Raw genomic sequence first — 16,759 nt, forward strand, 5'->3', positions numbered from 1 at the left:
TTTTCTCTAGTGGAATGAGGAGAGCCTTGTCAAATACAATTTTCAGGTACCCAGCCTCCGCTCTGGGTAGTGAGGGTCATCCAGGTTCCAGAAAGGGTGCGGAGAGGCAACAGTCAAGGTTATGGAGACCCCCTTTTCCTCTTCAAGGGCAGTCCTGAGTAGCCCTATTGGATAATCTCACACCTATATTCGGATAGGAAAGTTGAGGAGAGCAAACAAAAAAACCATTTGAGAGCACACACTAGGAAAAACTGTGATTTCTTTCTTTTTAACCTCAGCCTTGTAACAGATAACTTAAAAAGCAAAACCAATACGAACAATGTTTTTTTACAAGTTCCTGGCAACGTCCCGTGACATCTCTTCGATGCACGTTGATGTCTCAGCGGCTGGGTCTTGCGGATCCATCTTGCCTCTTGGGTCCCCAACCTGTTCCTCGGTCCCAGCAAGGAGACCTCACATGGAACCCACAGTCTCCAAAAACACGCCCCCCAGCCCCGCGTGGGTAACTGCTGCCGTCACGTTAAAGATGCACAAAGAAGGGGCTGCTTAATTGTCCCGCATTGTGACACAAATTAATATGCGAGTGAAACGGGGGCGGGGCGGGGGGAAGGATTGTCTAGTTGTGCTTCCATTGGTCGGATTCATTGAGGCCAAGTTTTCTCCATTGAACCAGATCCGGGGCTGGTGTAGACGGGACTCAGTGAGTCCGCGATGGTGTGTGTGTGGGGGGGGGGGGGGGAGAAGGGAATTGGCGTGAGTTCCCACGGGGAGGAGGAAGGAGGGCGGAGGGACGGCTCAGGGAGCGATGGAGGGAGCGTGGAAGGGCTGGGGACCTCGGCCAGAGCCCGCCGGGCGGGGGGCGTGGCCTGGGGCGTGGGCGGGGCGAGCTCGTGGGCGGGGCCGGAGCCGCCGGCGGCGGCGGCGGCGGCGGGCGGGGCGCCGCGGTCTCGTTGTGCCTAGGCTCGGGCGGCCGGTCCGGTCGCGCTCATTTGCGCGGAGCCAGGCTGGGTAGCAAGTGCCGGAAGGATGAACAGCATCAAGAACGTGCCGGCGCGGGTGCTGAGCCGCAGGCCGGGCCACAGCCTGGAGGCCGAGCGCGAGCAGTTCGACAAGACCCAGGCGAGCGGCGGGGCCGTGGCGGGCGGGCGGCGCCCTCTCCCCTGTCCCCTCACGCGCGTCTCCTAGGTCCCGGCCTGCGACCGCATCCGGGGCGCCGGGGACGCTCCTCGCCGCCTCGCTCCCCGGCCTGTGCTGCCGGAGCCGCCCCGCGCGCAGGTGAACCGGAAGCGCGCGGCCGGCGCTCCGGGGCCGAAGTGCGGCGGGCGCGGGGGGCCGCGGGGACCGGAGGCCGGGAGGCGGCGGGGCCCGGGCGGGGTCAAGGTGCGCGCGGGGCCCACCGGGCTTTCCCGGCCGTGGCCGTGCCCCTCCCCGGCTCCTGCGGACTAGCCCCGGCCCTTTTGCTCCACGCCTTAGGGGGGGGAAAGAAATGCCCCTACGTCGGGGGAGCAATGCATTTCCTTGAAGGAAACCCCCTTGTTTCCTTGGCCTCCGAGCTGCTTCCTAGGGCCGTGCAATATCTTATTACCTGCTGGGCGAAAAGTTTCACGTATGCAGCCAGACTTGTTTGCCCGAGCGCTGGCCCACACAGAACTAGGCTCACACCCCCTTATTAAATAAACACCGGCGCCTGGCAGACGGAAACTTCCGTGGCCCCCTTCCTGCGCTTCCCACGCGCCCGCATCCACATCCCGGGAAGGTTATTTTAATCATGAAACAATGGCGCGGGTGTGTGGATTGGCACATGTGTTCCTGTACAGAACGCGCGGTGCCGGCGTGGCGGTGCCGCTTGTTTTTTTTTTCTGTTCCTTTTTTCTAAAATTATTTTTCATTTTTACAAACACTGAGGTGTTCTTAGGCCTGGGGGAGGGATGAGCACACTTGTTTATTTGCTGAAAGAAGTCAGCCAAGGCTGAAATCGCCGGGGGTGGGGTGGGGTTGGGGGGGACAACCACCTTACTTTCGAAATAAAGGAAGCTGAAAGAACCCCTCCCACCCCTGTCTGAAGCTGGATGGTGACATTCGTGGCTGCCATTAGCAGGTTCCTTCCCACCTCTCCCTGCAGTGAGCAGTCAGTGTCTTGCGGTTGCTTTTGAAATAAAAACTCAAGGGGAACCTTCAACCTTTGTGCTTGTGATTAACATTGAAAACGGTAATGAAACCTTGGGACTTCAAAGCTTCGTGGAAAGCCAAGTGCTTGAACTAACCTGGCCACAAATTAATTTATCCTTGTGATCATCATCCTCTGGCCTCTGGTGCTTTTTTTTTTTTTCAACCCAGATAGCCCATCATAAAAACAAAGGTGGCATTTAAAGTCATTAATACAGAGTCGAATTTGTCAGGAACTTGGGGAAGGATGGGGAGAAATTTAATTGGCAGTGAAAATCTGGGTGCTGTCAGAAGCTTTATTCATTCGCTAAATTTTTTTTACCCCCCTTGCTTTTGAGGCGGTCTAAAGAGGTCTAATCTCTCCGTAGAGATGGCCTTTAAAAGGGCCAAGTTCATTGATCTAACTCTGGAGTTATTTTAAGTCAACGGTGACCTTCTTTACTGTTGTCTAAGAGAAGGAATCTCTGGTATCGGTCTATACATTTTGATGGTTTGGTAAGGGAGGTGTTTTGTTTGTTTTTGCTTGTTGGGTTTTTCTCAGGGGCGGAGGGTGTTATTACAATGAGTAACTTTCTAATGGGTGAAAATAGCATTTACCCATTCCCAGGCCTTATTATTATTTTTTCTGGAAAGATAGAGTTTGGGTCCAGTGTCTGGGTTTGCTTGTTTTCAGAGTGGCTGACTGAGGGATATAGGAATAAGGTTTTGTGCATGGTTAATATTTAATTAGCTCGTTCCCAGAAATATCTAGTGAGCTGCCAGCCAGGCCCCATTGGCAGAAGGGACCCGGAGAGATGAGGTTGCTGCTGATATGTCTCCTGTAGGCACAAAATAGCACGTCCGATTCACAGGTGCCCCTTCCCTTTGGAATACACTGCCTGTGTCTTCACAGTGGATGCAGAGCCCTGTGAGGAGCACTCTGGCTTCCTTAGAATTTACATCCTTACACTCCACCAGCCTCACCTGTCCTCGTGGGCTCCTGGGTCAGGAACAGGAAAAATGCTAACATATTAGCTTTCTTGACCGGCCACACTCCCTGTTGTACAAAGGTTACTTCCTGTTGCAGTCTGGAGTGTTCAGGGAAGGTGCCTGGCACTTGTGGTTGCTGTGTGTGTGTGTGTGGTGATGTGTGTGTGTGTGTGTGTGTGTGTGTGTAATCCTAGGGGGAGAGTCCAGAAAGTTGGTCTGTTCTTCCCCATGACTTCAGTTGCTTTGGTGATAAAATCTCTTTTCAAAATCAATGTGAGAAAATAGTACAGGGTTTTGTTGTTGTTGTTGTATTCTGAATACAGAATACCACAGCCACACCTGCCTGAACCATGGACAAGATGGTGTGGTAGCACAGAAAATTCTTGTGGGCAGGTAGACCTGGGGCTTGTCTGTGTCCCTGGGCCGGTTGCTTAACTCTGACCCTGTTTCTTTGTGTGTAAAATTGGGGATAACTCCATCACCTTGTAGGGCTGTTTTAAGGTTTTTTTTTTTTTTCTCTTTTTTTTTTTTTTTTTTTTTACAGAGGCAGAGATAGACAGGGACAGACAGACAGGAACAGAGAGAGATGAGAAGCATCAATCATCAGTTTCTCGTTGTGCGTTGCGACTTCTTAGTTGTTCATTGATTGCTTTCTCACATGTGCCTTGACCGTGGGCCTTCAGCAGACCGAGTAACCCCTTGCTGGAGCCAACGACCTTGGGTCCAAGCTGGCGAGCTCTTTGCTCAAGCCAGATGAGCCCACGCGGGACCTCGGAGTCTCGAACCTGGGTACTTCCGCATCCCAGTCCGACGCTCTATCCACTGCGCCACCGCCTGGTCAGGCACCTTGTAGGGCTGTTTTAAGGTATAGAGAGATAGGGGGTGGTCAGTTGGGCCCCTCAGAGATGCGCACATCGTACTTCCTGGAACCTCTGAAGGCATTACGTTAGTTCTTGCTAACAAAATGCTCATCAGCTGACCTGAAAATGGAGATAATAGCCTGAGTCAGCCAGGTGAGCTCAGAGTAATTGCGGAGCCTTTCAATGTGGATCAGGCCAGCAGAGTGGTTTGAAGGCTGGTCTCGAAGATGGAGGAAGGGGCCGCAGCAGAGGAACTTGGCATCCCCTGGATGCAGGAAAAGGCAGGAAGTGGATTCTCCTGCAGAACCTTTAGAAAGAGTTGCACCCCTGCTGGTGCCTTGACCTTAGATCCCTGAGACCCATTCTGGACTGCTGATCTCCAAAACTGTAAGATGATACATGTTGCTTTAAGCAGCTGGGTTTGTGGTGATTTGTTATAGCAGCGATAGGTGACTAACTCAAACAGAACACAGAAGAGGTAGCAGAGTGCACTACGGACTGTCCGCCTGCCGCCTTCCTCCTTTCCTTCCCCGCCCCCTGAAAAAGCTTTAAAGTTTCACAACTATTTCAGACCTTTAGTGGCAAGGAGGTCCACCTTTGAAGTCTGTGGCGGATGAGGACTCGGCAGCCTTGCTCTTTCCTTAGCTGTGTGTCCATTTGCTGCTCTGAGCCTCAGTTTCCCCTGTGGAATATGGACGTAAAGCCCAAAAGCTTCCCATCCGGTCAGTCCAAGAACGGGGCCTAAAGAGAGTGTGCCAAGGCTCATGTGGCACAGTGAGCAGCCCAGGTGGGAGGGTGGGGAGGTAGGGGAGAGAGGGGAGAGAGGGACCGCCTGGAGCAGCCTGGAGCAGAGTTCACGCTCTGCCTCTCCAGGTTGGTGAGGATGAGCAGGACACTCAGGACTTCTCCATTCTGTCCAATAGAAACAGAGTACAAACCCAGGTGGGACTTCCCATTTCCTAGTAGCCACATTAAGAAATAAATAGAAACATGTGCAAGTCCTTTTAACTGTATCTTTTCTTTGGCCCAGTGTCTCCAAATGTAACCATTTCAACTATAAAAGTTATGAGTGTAATCTTTTACCTTTTTTTCTCTTCCTAAGTCCTCAAAATCTGTGTGCATCTGACCCTCAGCATGTCTCTGTTTGGGCTCACATGCTCAGGTGTGCAGTAGCCACCCGTGGCCAGGGTGGCCAGCACTGTGTGAGATTCACCTGGGGGGCTTTAAAAACTGTCACTGCCTGGGCGCCAGCTGCCTGAGATGTGGAGTGATTCTGTCCGGGCTGGAGTCCAGGGCATTGTTTTTTATTTTATTTTGTTTTGCTTTTTTTAAAAAAAGAATTCTCTGCCAGGAATTCTTTAGAATCTCATTATTAAAGGCAGACCACAGGACACAGATGAGTGTTTGGGAACTTGAGTTTTTGGTTGGATAGCGGTCCCCAGGCATGGAGTACTTTCAGAATCCCACATTTTACACATGCTGGGCCTCTGCCTGGACTTTTCCCACACGTGCCCATTGCTCACCCCCTCCATGGAGTCTCCTCTGACGGGCAGGTAGGCTTACACACGCCCACCCTTGTGTCTTCATGATCCCTTACAGACACTGTAGTGTTGAAACAGTCTAAGTCACTAACCCCTTTCTGGGCCTCATTTAAATGTTTACCAAAAAGGTCCTGAGTTTGAGAAGAAATCTAAACCATGTAGTGGACAGCCAAGACAGCCCAGCTCTGTTCTGCCGCTCTCATGGGGGCGGGGGCAGGTCTGTCTCCTCCCCGCTGTGTCCCGATGGTGCAGGCATGGCACCCAGCCCCTGGGACAGACTGAGTGGCTGAAGAATGGAGGTCAGCCGAGGCCCCTTCCTGAAAAGGCGAGCAAGAGCCAGACTCAGAGCCACCTAGGACACTGCCTCCAAAGCTGCACGTGACCTGCTCCAGCTGCCCTGACTTCCACTGAGGTCCGCCAGCTGGGGTGGGTCAGGGGTGGTGAGCCCTTCCACTTGGGACTGCCCTCTTGGTGACTTCCTGACTCTGAAGCTGCCAGGCACCCCCTAACCCCCCCATCAGGTCCAGTTGGGGGTGGGGTTGGGGATGGAGTTGCTTGTCCTTCCCATCTTTTTTTTTTTTTGTATTTTTCTGAAGTTGGAAACGGGGAGGCAGTCAGACAGACTCCCACATGTGCCTGACCGGGATCCACCCAGCATGCCCACCAGGGGGTGATGCTCTGCCCATCTGGGGCATCACTCTGTTGCAACCAGAGCCATTCTAGCACCTGAGGCAGAGGCCACAGAGCCATCCTCAGCGCCTGGGCCAACTTTGCTCCAATGGAGCTTTGGCTGCGGGAGGGAAAGAGAGAGACAGAGAGGAAGGAGGGGTGGAGAAGCAGATGGGCACTTCTCCTGTGTGCCCTGGCTGGGAATCGAACCCGGGACTCCCACACACCAGGCCGACGCTCTACCACTGAACCAACCGGCCAGGGCCCCCTCTTCCCATCTTTGATGCTCATTTGTCTCATGATATGCTCATGAGGGCCATTTACTGTGTGTCTGTTGCCTTGTTCCTGGTGCCTTGAGGTGTGCTACAGGAAGAGAAAGATCTTTCTTATCCCTTCCAAGAGTTTTCATTTCAGTGAAGGAGGTGGGGAAGGCACACGTGTGCTGTGGCAGAGCAGTTAAGAGCAAGACTGTGCCTCAGTCTCCCCATCTACAAAGTGGACCCGACGGTAGCATCTGCATCACAGCCGTGAGGATTGACAGACTTCCTGCGCCTGGTGCAGAGGAAAACGCTATGTCAGCATTAGCTGTTCCGTCATGCACAGGACAGGTTGGAGGATGAGAGGTAGAAATAGTGTCCCCCTTGGGTCCTGTCCCTGTGCCCTGGATTGGCAGGGCTGGTGCGGGCCTGGGCTGTTGGGGAAGGAGCTGATGTGCACCAGGGCTGGGCAGACTCCCACCCTTGCTGAAAGAGTGAGCCTGCAGGTGCTCCCAGTCCCCGTCCCCTGAACAGCAGGGCCCGCATCCAGGGACTTGGCTCTCTGGGAAGACACGCCAGGGGGAGCCCCAGGGAGTTGGGGCAGCCAGCCTGTGACTCCCTTGGCAGAACTACTGCCCTTCTGACCTTGCCCCAGGCCAGTGCCCCACCTGGGCAGGCAGGGCCATTTGTGAATGAAACCCAGCCGGGCACTCAGTTCCAGCAGCTCAGAGTGGAAACTCTGGAGTTGAGTCTAGGCCTGCTTGGCAGGGGGACAGGGAAACCCAGCCGGCTAACCTGAGACACCGGCCGCAGAGCGGAGCCGCCTTCGCCAGCCAGGCTGCGCTGTCGGCCAGGCCCTCTCCCTTGTCCACTTGATCTCAGGCGGGACTCGGGTATTGCCTTGTCTGTGAGGCCGTGGGCCGCTTTCCTCCCACTGGGTCTTCCATGCCCCCTGGGTCTCATGACTTTCTCACACCCTTTCTGTATCCCCTGCCGCTGAACCATGGAAGTTGGCACATGTGAGGTTGGACGAGAGCGTCGCTTCCCTTCTGGGCCTCCTAAACACTACCCCCTGGACCCCAAGATCCTTGGGCAGGGAGATGTGGGCTCCCTTTGTGTCCCAGCACCCACAGCATATGGCTCAGGGGACACGCTCAGTGTGCGTGAATTCCATGTGCGTCTCCCCCCCTTTTTTTTTTTTTTTTGTATTTTCCCAAAGCCAGAAATGGAGAGGCAGTCAGACAGACTCCCGCACGCGCCCGACCAGGATCCACCTGGCATACCCACCAGGGGTGATGCTCTGCCCATCCAGGGCGTCGCTCTGTTACCACCAGAGCCACTCTAGCGCCTGAGGCAGAGGCCACAGAGCCATCCCCAGCGCCCGGGCCATCTTTGCTCCAGTGGAGCCTTGGCTGCGGGAGGGGAAGAGAGAGACAGAGAGGAAGGAGAGGGGGAGAGGTGGAGAAGCAGATGGGCACTTCTCCTGTGTGCCTTGGCCGGGAATCGAACCCGGGACTCCTGCACGCCAGGCCGATGCTCTACCACTGAGCCAACCGGCCAGGGCATGTCTCCCTTTTTTGATGCTGCTGCTTGGTGAGGCCTAAAAGGCCACTGAACCTGCGTAGAAAAGCTTAGGAGAGGCAGGATTGTTTTTCTCTTGCTGAAATAAACACAATCCTCAAACTTCAGTAGGTTTGCCTGCCAGAGAGTGACTCAGGCCCCTGGCTTGTGGGACAGACAGGTCTGTGGAGTGATGTCACCAGGGCCCAGGGAATGAAACCACCCAGGCTGGCTCCCTGTCCATTCTGGAGGTGGGACTCAGGGTGCCACCTTTTCCTCCTCCTTTTCCTCCTCCTCCTCTTCCTCCTCCTGTGTCACCTGCAGAACTAGGGCAGAGGTGGCAGTGGCCTGGGTGGTCCTGTGAGTGGAAGGGTCCTTCCTGACTCATACCACTCCTCCAGGAGAGCAGGTACCCCCCTTCCCCCATGGTTTCATAATTGAGAGTCTGGAACTGACTGTGTGTTGGGCTGTGAATGAAGAGAAATGGTAGTTGAAGCCTGGGTACCAGCATCGCTCCACTGCCTTCCCAGCTGCAGAAGTCACTGGGGCTGCAGACCTTAGGGCCGGTGTGCCTGGCTGCTTTGCATGTGACCACATCCTAGCCGCCTCCTCAGCTACAGAAATCCTGTGTTCGCTTTCATCAATGGCCTTTGAGGTGGCAGAAGCATTTGAATGAGATCTCTCTGTCCTTCAAACAACTCTGGAAACTCTAAAGCAGAATAACCCACCTCTCTGCCAGTCCCCGTGCCTGGTTCTGTGAAGGATGTTTCTGTCCCCGCCAAGTGCCACTGTTAAAAGAGTCATAATGGCAGCACCAAGAAGGCTAAAGTCTGATTCATGGCAAGGTTGATTTAAAAAAGAAAAAAAGAAATTGTTTCATAGTTGCCTTTAGTATTTAACTCTAGTGGTTACATTATTAGCCACTGGCTGTCTGGAAACTAAACAGCACTTACATTGCAAAGAACTTTTGTTCATTTTAGCTGGCTTTTTTATTTATCTAATAAAGATTTATTGGCAGCCAGGGACAGGGTGTGAGGACTGGAGATACAGCAGGGACCGAGACCGGCAGGATTCCTTAAGCCAGCTATGTCTGTTCAGGGGTCAGATGCGACAGAGAGTAAATGGTAAGCAGATGGTTTCAGATAATAAACATCCTGGGTGAAAGTCAGCAGGAGGATCCTGTCTCTGTGGGAGTGGGTGGGGCAGACCCCCCCCAGGGTCATTTCAGCCTGGAGCTGGGGGCCCAAGCTGGGGGCTGGGAGAAGTACAGCCCGGCCTGGAGGCGGCCCTGGCTTGCCTTGTTGGAGGCACAGAAGGAAGTCACGTGTGGCCAGAACACTGGCGTTTCAGACGAGCTGAGCTGTGTGGGTGCTTACATTCTGGAAGCCTAAGGATTTTTTAAAATTAAATTTATTTATTTATTCATTTTTAGAGATGAGAGAGAGAGGGGGAGAGAAAGAGACAGAGAGAGAGAGAGAAGAGAGAGACAGAGAGAGAGAAGGAAGGAGGAGCTGGAAGCATCAACTCCCATATGTGCCTTAACCAGGCAAGCCCAGGGTTTTGAACCGGCTACCTCAGCATTTCCAGGTCGATGCTTTAGCCACTGCGGCACCACAGGTCAGGCAGGATTTTTTTTTAATTCCTGCTTCCGGAGTGGGGGAAGTTGTAGTCTGGGAAGGGGCTGTTTCTAAAGCGAAGGCAGGCAGGTGAGCCCCTGGGGAGGGGGACTCCCTTGATCCATGTTCCCCAGTGGTGACTGGCACCCAACAGGCTAGATCAGTGGTCCCAAACCCCCGGGCCGCAGACCGGTACCAGTTTGTGGGCCATTTAGTACCGGTCTGCAGAGAAAGAATAAATAACTTACATTATTTCCATTTTATTTACAATATATTTAAGTCTGAACGATGTTTTATTTTAAAAAATGACCAGATTCCCTCTGTTACATCTGTCCAAGACTCACTCTTGACGCTTGTCTCATAAGTTCGACAATTATATTTAAAAATACCACAGTTTTTACGCTGGTTGCATAATTTTATTTTGTGCATTTATCCGTCCCACCCTAAAGGCCGGTCTGTGAAAATATTTTCTGACATTAAACCGGTCCGTGGCCCAAAAAAGGTTGGGGACCACTGGGCTAGATAGAGGATGTCAGCTCTCACCAGGAACGGTCAGGGCTGCCACCTCTAGTCCCTCAGCGCTAACCCCTTGCTGAAACTGTGGGTTTCCAGGACAGTATGGCTGCGTGAAGATCTGAGGAGCCGTGAGATGCTTGTGTCCCCTCTCAGTGACTGTCCCTCACTGCTGCCCACCTGACCGTGTGTGGCTCTTCCTGAAATTCCTGGCGCTTCCTGCTTCATTCTCTGGCTTTCCGGACAGTGGACAGTGTCCGCGCCTCGAGTCCGCACCAGGGCCGAGCCTCCTGGCTGTGGCTCCAGTTGCTCCACCAGGTCTCCTGTCTCCTGAGCCAGCACCACTGGGATGCTTCCTGGTGTGTCCCTGTGCGTGGCCTGTCCAGGGACAAATGCCACTGCAGCTCTGTCCCACCTGGTCCTGGGACTGTCTCCTCGGGTTTGACTCCCTGGGCTGCTGCTGGCACCAGATAGGGTTTTTATTAGACAAACAAGGACGAGATTGTTCCTGAAGCTGGGGCAAGTATGGCCCAAAGTGGCCCTTGTAAGAGGCCTTCCCAGGATGTCCCCGCCCTGGCTGTGGGACAGAAGCCACCCAGGAAGGGGCTGGAGCGAGCTGAGGTGAGGCCCAGGGTCCCGTGCCCTGGCATACAGGGGTGGGGTGCTTCCTGACATCACTGATGCTGTTATCACCATGATTTGAAGGAGTCCTGACTGCAGTTGGGCCAGGTCCTCGGGGAGCCTTGGCAGGTCATCGGGGGCTGGGCTCTGGTGGTGGGCCAGAGAAGGATGTCTGCTCCCTCTGCCCCTGCCTTGACCCTCTGAGAAGCCATGCAGGGGCTGAGAGGACAGTCACCAGAGACAGGTGGCCTGTGCTGCAGTTTCCTCATCATAGTTGATAGGATTGTGCGAAGGTCAGTCCATATGGGCGAAGTGCTTAGAATAGCGCAAGGCAGGGCATGAGCATTTGTGACTTTGGGCAAGTGGTTAATGTCCTTAAGCCTCGATTTCCTCATATGTCCTCATCCTCTGCTTCCAGGGTTGCTTAGGAGATTAAACAATAGCTGTGAGTGCTCAGCAACATGCCTGGCACATGGCTGAGCCAGATAAAAGTCACTTAGGTTAACAAGACCTGTGGTGTGAAACACACCGTTTATAAGCTGTGGGGTGCTGGCCATTCTGACTCTGTCTCCAGAGCATGCTGGAGCCTCCTCGCCCCCCTAGCTGCCCCAGCCTGTCCATACCTCTGCTTCTGGGAAATCAGAACCCTCACCATTGGGCACTGGGCGGAGGGAGGTGCAGACTTGGAGAGTTCCAGGCCAGGCGGCTGGCCGGGCCTGGGTTGTGGACTTGTCGGGTTTTTCCAGCACAGAGGAGTGGTGTGGTCTGAATGCCCAGGAAACTGTTCAGTAACTGCCCTTGGGGTCTAGGAAGCAGCCTCTGCCTGCCCTCTGCCGCCTTTGCAGACCCTCTTGTTCCCTTCCAAAGCCTCCGGCTCACCAGAACTGTTGTCCTGCTTCCTGCCTCTGTTCAAGAGTGGGAGAGCCGCATTGCCCCTGTCCCCACCACGCAGAGATGGAGTAGGAGTTGCTCCCTTTCTCCCTGGGACCCGGAGACGCTGACCAATCCCCAGGGCAGTGGCCACCTGCTCTCCCTGCCACCCAGGACCCTACTGTCCAGCACAGGGCTTTCCATCCCCACATGAGGCCCTAACCAGTTAATTCTGCTCAGTTTGTGTCTCCCTGGAAGACAGTTCTCTCCATGGCAGTCGGTCCCATCTACAGCTGGGTGGGATTTGATGTGCTGTTGTCAGGGCTGCAGCAGCTCGGACTGGTGGCTGCGCCAGGGCAGAGGGAGGAACTGTTTCCCCGGGCACGAGAGCTCAAGAGAGCTACAGTCGTCTTGGGCTCCCTCTTCTCCTTTGGCTTCCCCATAGCCGTCCCCGGGCTGATGTGGGGATGCATGTCTGCTGCATGCTCTGTGACAGTGGTGGAGCTGCCTTGGTCAAAGCTGGCAGCCCAGGCGCTGAGCTGTGTCTTCACCACCCAGCATGGAGTCTGGCTTTACGAGAGCCCCGATGCACGCCCCGTCTCTGCGGCCCATGCAGGGGCAGACCAACAGCATGGGCTGGGGAGAGGACGGGCGTCCCCAGGACTTGATGTCCCCCCCTGGGACGGGGCTTGGCTGCTGCTTCTGGTAGGAAAATCGAGGCCCTGTGAGGTGCCCACAGACTCCCTCTGTGTGAGCACTGAGCCTCCTTGTGAGCTTCCCGACCCGCACATCTGCCCCTGCACACAACGGGGCCGTGTTCCCGCTGGGAGGAACCCTGTTCCTGTAGCCAGCGCCGGGGCAGGCAGAACTGGAGGTCGGGGGAGGCCTGGCAGATGGTGCATGCATTTGGAAATCTCTGTTTGCCAGGCACTGTTAGGGGCCAGGAGCGCAGCAGCGACCGGACAGGCAGGCCCGCCTTAACGGTGCTGACGTTAGGGTGGGTGCAATAGGCACACAAGGAAAACATTGTGTCAGATGGTGCTGAGTACACGGAGAAGCGTCAATCAGGAAGTTTAAGTAGGGTGGCATCAGGAAGGTGACAAGGTGAGCAGAGACCCAAAAGGGGTAGGGGTAGGGGACACAGGGTCTTACAATGAGAGGGTGCTTATTATATATTTGGGCTGTGATAAAGTAAAAGCCTCCCAGTGACCTAAGGGAGAGGACGGGAGGTGGGGATGTCTAATCTTAACCTTGGACTCAGCTGGGCAGTTGGCTCCTCCTTGCGGCAGGACAGGGCAGCCCTCCCTCCCCTCCCCTGATGGGCCCCTGCCAGCCCACTCTACTCGGGTGGGGCTGTGCTTTGGAGCTCCAGCTGGTGGCCTGGAGGAGAGAGGGGGAGGCCTCCGGGAGGGAGGGGAGTTCACACGTAGCCCCTCCTGGGGTTGTCTTGTGACCTGGGGAGGAGAGCACTTGCTCTGACGCCGGTTCTGTAGTGGTCCATGGTCCGTGGTCCTCAGCCTCCTCCCCAGCAGCCTGCTCTGCATGGTGGCTTTCGACTCCGCTCATGCCTGGAATCTCTGGACCAGGTGGCAGTTGTCAAAAGAGCCAGCTCAGGTGTCAGGGCAGCTGGCGGATGGGGTTACACGCCCCCTGAGACAGGACACTCCTGGCTTATGAGCTGGCAGCTACTTGCTGCTGGTGGAGGGCCCCCCCCCCAGCACTGGACCTGCACCGGAAGGAGGTGCCCGGGGAGCCAGAGTGCAGAATTGTTAGGGACACAGAACCTGCCATCAGCCAGACCTGCCTTTGCTCTTACTGTACAGATGAGATATCGAACTTCTGTGCTGCAGTTTTCCCATCAGGGAAATGGGCTCATGACTACTTACTTTCCCAGGGTTGTTGCTGGGGGCCTGTTGCCCATGCCTGGCACAGGGTAGGCTGGTTGTCTGTCATCGTCATGACCACTGTTGTGGACACAGTTCTGCCTGAGTGGCTGTGATCTTCACGTGGGCGGAAGCAGAGGTGGGCACAGCCCCTCTCAGGCCGCTGCTCAGTGATGTTTGTTTAGGGAGGGCTGGGGAGGCTGTTGGCAGAGGCCCGGCAAAGACAGCTGATGGCCCGGAGAGCCTTCCGGGCGCGGCTTACTGCGGCTTTAACAATCAGAGAAGCCAGAGCCTGCCTGTCCTCCCAGGACCCTGGTACCATGAGGCGAGAGCTGCTCCCCCAGGCCATCCTCGAGGCTGGAGTGCAGCCCGGTGTGTGTGTGGTCGCAGTCCCAGCACTGCCCTCACCCCTGAGCCAGGCCACAATGGGTGATGTGTGTGAAAGGAGGTCACCCCCGCCCAGCCCCCAGCTCCAGCAGCTCCTGGGGCTGGTGTTGCATCAGAAGGGCCACCTTCGCTCCCACGGGGCTGCTCTCCTCACAGGAAATCTCTGAGCAGGCTCCAAGTCTGCTCATAATACACCGAAAAGGAGCGCGTCGCCTCTTTACCGGCAGGGGCAGTGACTGGTTCAGATGCCAGAGGTGGGAGCACACCGTCTGCTGCCATAGAGAGAAGGTGCTAGCACTGCCCCTGGGCTCCCTCTGCCCTGTCCCCTCTCCCTCCAAGTCCAGGTGCTTCCTGTTAGACAGGGTGGTGACCTGGGGCTCAGGTCCCAGCTGCGGGGTAAACGCGCAGCTCCCTGGCCGGCCTGGGGGAAGGGCAGTGTGGGCCCTGGCTAAGGAGTTGCAGGAGACTTGGGAGAATTAGCTGGCCTGGAGGGGTGTCTGCAGGGCCCCATCCTGTCACTGCAGGCAGCTCTTCTGAGTCCATAGACACTGGTGTTCCCAGCTCAGTGTGGTGTGGGTGGACAGAGGCTGATAAGACATGCTGCCAGGTAGAGAAATAAAACATCCACAAGTAATTCTAGGGCCACTGGTAGTTCTTGGGTGATGGGGTGACAGTAAGTGCCCTGAGCCTTTGATGAGGGAGCCATCATATCCAGGAAGCCTTCCTGGAGGAAGAGGCATTATGCTAAGGGGGACAAGGCCAGACTCCAGCAGGTGGAGATGGGATAGGACTTCCATAAAGGACAAGATTGCTGCTTGCTCAGGGCCCAGGTGGCCGCAGCAGGTGTGCTGAGCGAAACCCCTTCCTTTCCATCCCTGACGGGGCCATAGTCACATCTGCCTTTGTGGGGTGGGAGCTGAGTCAGGACTGGCCCCCACCCGGGAGGGAGGCAGCCTGCTTGGCAGGTAGCAGGGGCTGGTTTCCTCCTGGTTTTCCATGTAGAATCTGTGTGGGCCTTGCCAGCTTGTGTCATTTCTTAGGTCTTGTCACAGGAAGGTGGGGATGACACATGTGACACATGGCTGCTCACAGAGTGTCGTGAGGGCTGAGGTTGAGACCGCCTCTCCCAGGGCAGACAGGACAGAGATATGGGGCCCTGACTGGCCATGTCTCTGGGACCAGAGGGCCTTGCCCTCCTGAGAGAGCTAAATGCATGCCAGTTTCTGAAAAGAGGGGTCTCCTGCTGCCCCAAGCCGGCTTCCGTCCTCACCTCCCAGCCCGGGGCAGCTCCTGGGGGCTTTGTGGCATCAGGTAGCAGCTGTAGTTTGAGCTTCGCCAATCAAGCTGTCAGAGGTTTGGTTTGCTTAGGTTGAGAAAGGGTCTGACTGGCGGAAGAGTAGTAGGTCATCTGTGTTGCTCTGTCCTCTGCTGCAGTGGGCTTCTAAACTTTCCTCCTCTGTTCCTTCCCAGGCCATCAGTATCAGTAAAGCCATCAACACCCAGGAGGCCCCCGTGAAGGAGAAGCATGCCCGGCGTATCCTTCGTCCTTCTGGGTCCCTGGGGGGAGGCATGGGCCTGCCCTGCGTGGTCTCTGACCAGGGGTGTGGTGGGAGTGATTTTAGGGGCAAGGTAGTACTGCAGGTGGCCACTGGGGCTCTGTGACTCAAGACTGGAGGCCCCGTGAGGAATGTCCTCCTGTGGCCCTAGGTGCCTGTGGCTTCTGCCTCACTCAGCTCCTGTCTGATTGAGTCCCATCTTGGGAACATCATCTCTCATTTAGACCTTTGGGCGCAGTTCAGTTTAGGGGCACGACCTTGCCTTTTTGCTTGCCCTTGGCTGAGACCCATGGCACTTGGTGAACAGTGGCAGATGTGGAGGGAGGGGCTCAGCAGCTGTGGGGTGAGCCTCTGTGTGCCCCTTGCCCTCCCCATGCCAAGCCTCTGCTTCCTGCACTTGGCCTTGACCCTGGTAGGCATCATTTTGGGCACACACCATGAGAAGGGGGCCTTTACCTTCTGGTCCTACGCCATTGGCCTGCCGCTGCCCAGCAGCGCCATCCTCAGCTGGAAGTTCTGCCACGTCCTCCACAAGGTCCTACGCGACGGGCACCCCAATGTGAGTTGCCACTGTCCGCTGGTCCCGAGGGGGTCTCCTGTTCCAGCCACCGTGTGGCTCAGGGCAGCGGGAGGCCAGGGGAGCCCGGGCCTTCTGTCTGCTGCCACCTGAGCAGGCTGGCACCCCAGGGGAGGCAGAGCAGTGTTCCTTTGAAATGAGAGACTATCCCGCCTTGCCCGTTGCCCTCCACCCACCCCACCCCACCCTTGCCCGCAGTGTGCCAGCTAGCCTCCTGCCAGCTCTGGGCCCTTCATCCTCCCCTGTCCCCTGTCCGCGTCCCCTTGTGCTGCAGGTCCTGCATGACTGCCAGCGGTACCGGAGCAACATCCGCGAGATCGGGGAGCTGTGGGTAGGTGCAGCTGGGCCGGCAGCCTCAGTCCCCCCAGACGGCACCATCCACGCACCCACCATGGTCCTACTTGGCGTGGCGTCCCCCTGCCCTCTGGGCTGAGCCATGGCAGCACCATGTGATGGGGGTCTTTGTCCTCCTTTCTCTCAGAGCAGAATGAGGGTGATGCCTTTTGGGGTGACTGGGGGGGTAGGTGAGCCATGTGAATGGAGCAGGGCTTTGCTTGAGGCTGTCCACACATTATAGGAAGTTCCTCCAGCTCAAGACAGCGCCAGCCCCTTAGTCCCTGCCAGTCGGGAGATGTGCCGATCCCCACGTCTGGGTGTCTCAGTGGCAGTTAGAGCCCGTGCAGGTGGTGCAGACTACCGGGTCCCCCAGATCAG

The 16,759-nt window shown here is 56.0% G+C and overlaps 1 protein-coding gene across 2 annotated transcripts in view; it reads left to right on the top strand.

Moving 5' to 3' along the window:
* The first annotated feature begins 895 nt into the window (after positions 1–895).
* The window catches only part of HIP1R (huntingtin interacting protein 1 related), a 34,069-nt gene continuing 18,205 nt past the window's right edge, over positions 896–16,759 (top strand). For both annotated transcript variants that reach the window (XR_010729311.1, XM_066260687.1), the window contains exons 1-4: positions 896–1,119; positions 15,383–15,446; positions 15,885–16,027; positions 16,320–16,376. Coding sequence is in view for 1 of the 2 variants with exons in the window: in XM_066260687.1 (XP_066116784.1) it covers positions 1,027–1,119; positions 15,383–15,446; positions 15,885–16,027; positions 16,320–16,376 (357 nt within the window). In the remaining variant the exon portion in view is untranslated. The remainder of the gene's footprint in view (positions 1,120–15,382; positions 15,447–15,884; positions 16,028–16,319; positions 16,377–16,759) is intronic.

Source organism: Saccopteryx bilineata, chromosome 2 (genome assembly GCF_036850765.1).
Source record: "Saccopteryx bilineata isolate mSacBil1 chromosome 2, mSacBil1_pri_phased_curated, whole genome shotgun sequence".
NCBI classification, from domain to species: Eukaryota; Metazoa; Chordata; class Mammalia; order Chiroptera; family Emballonuridae; genus Saccopteryx; species Saccopteryx bilineata.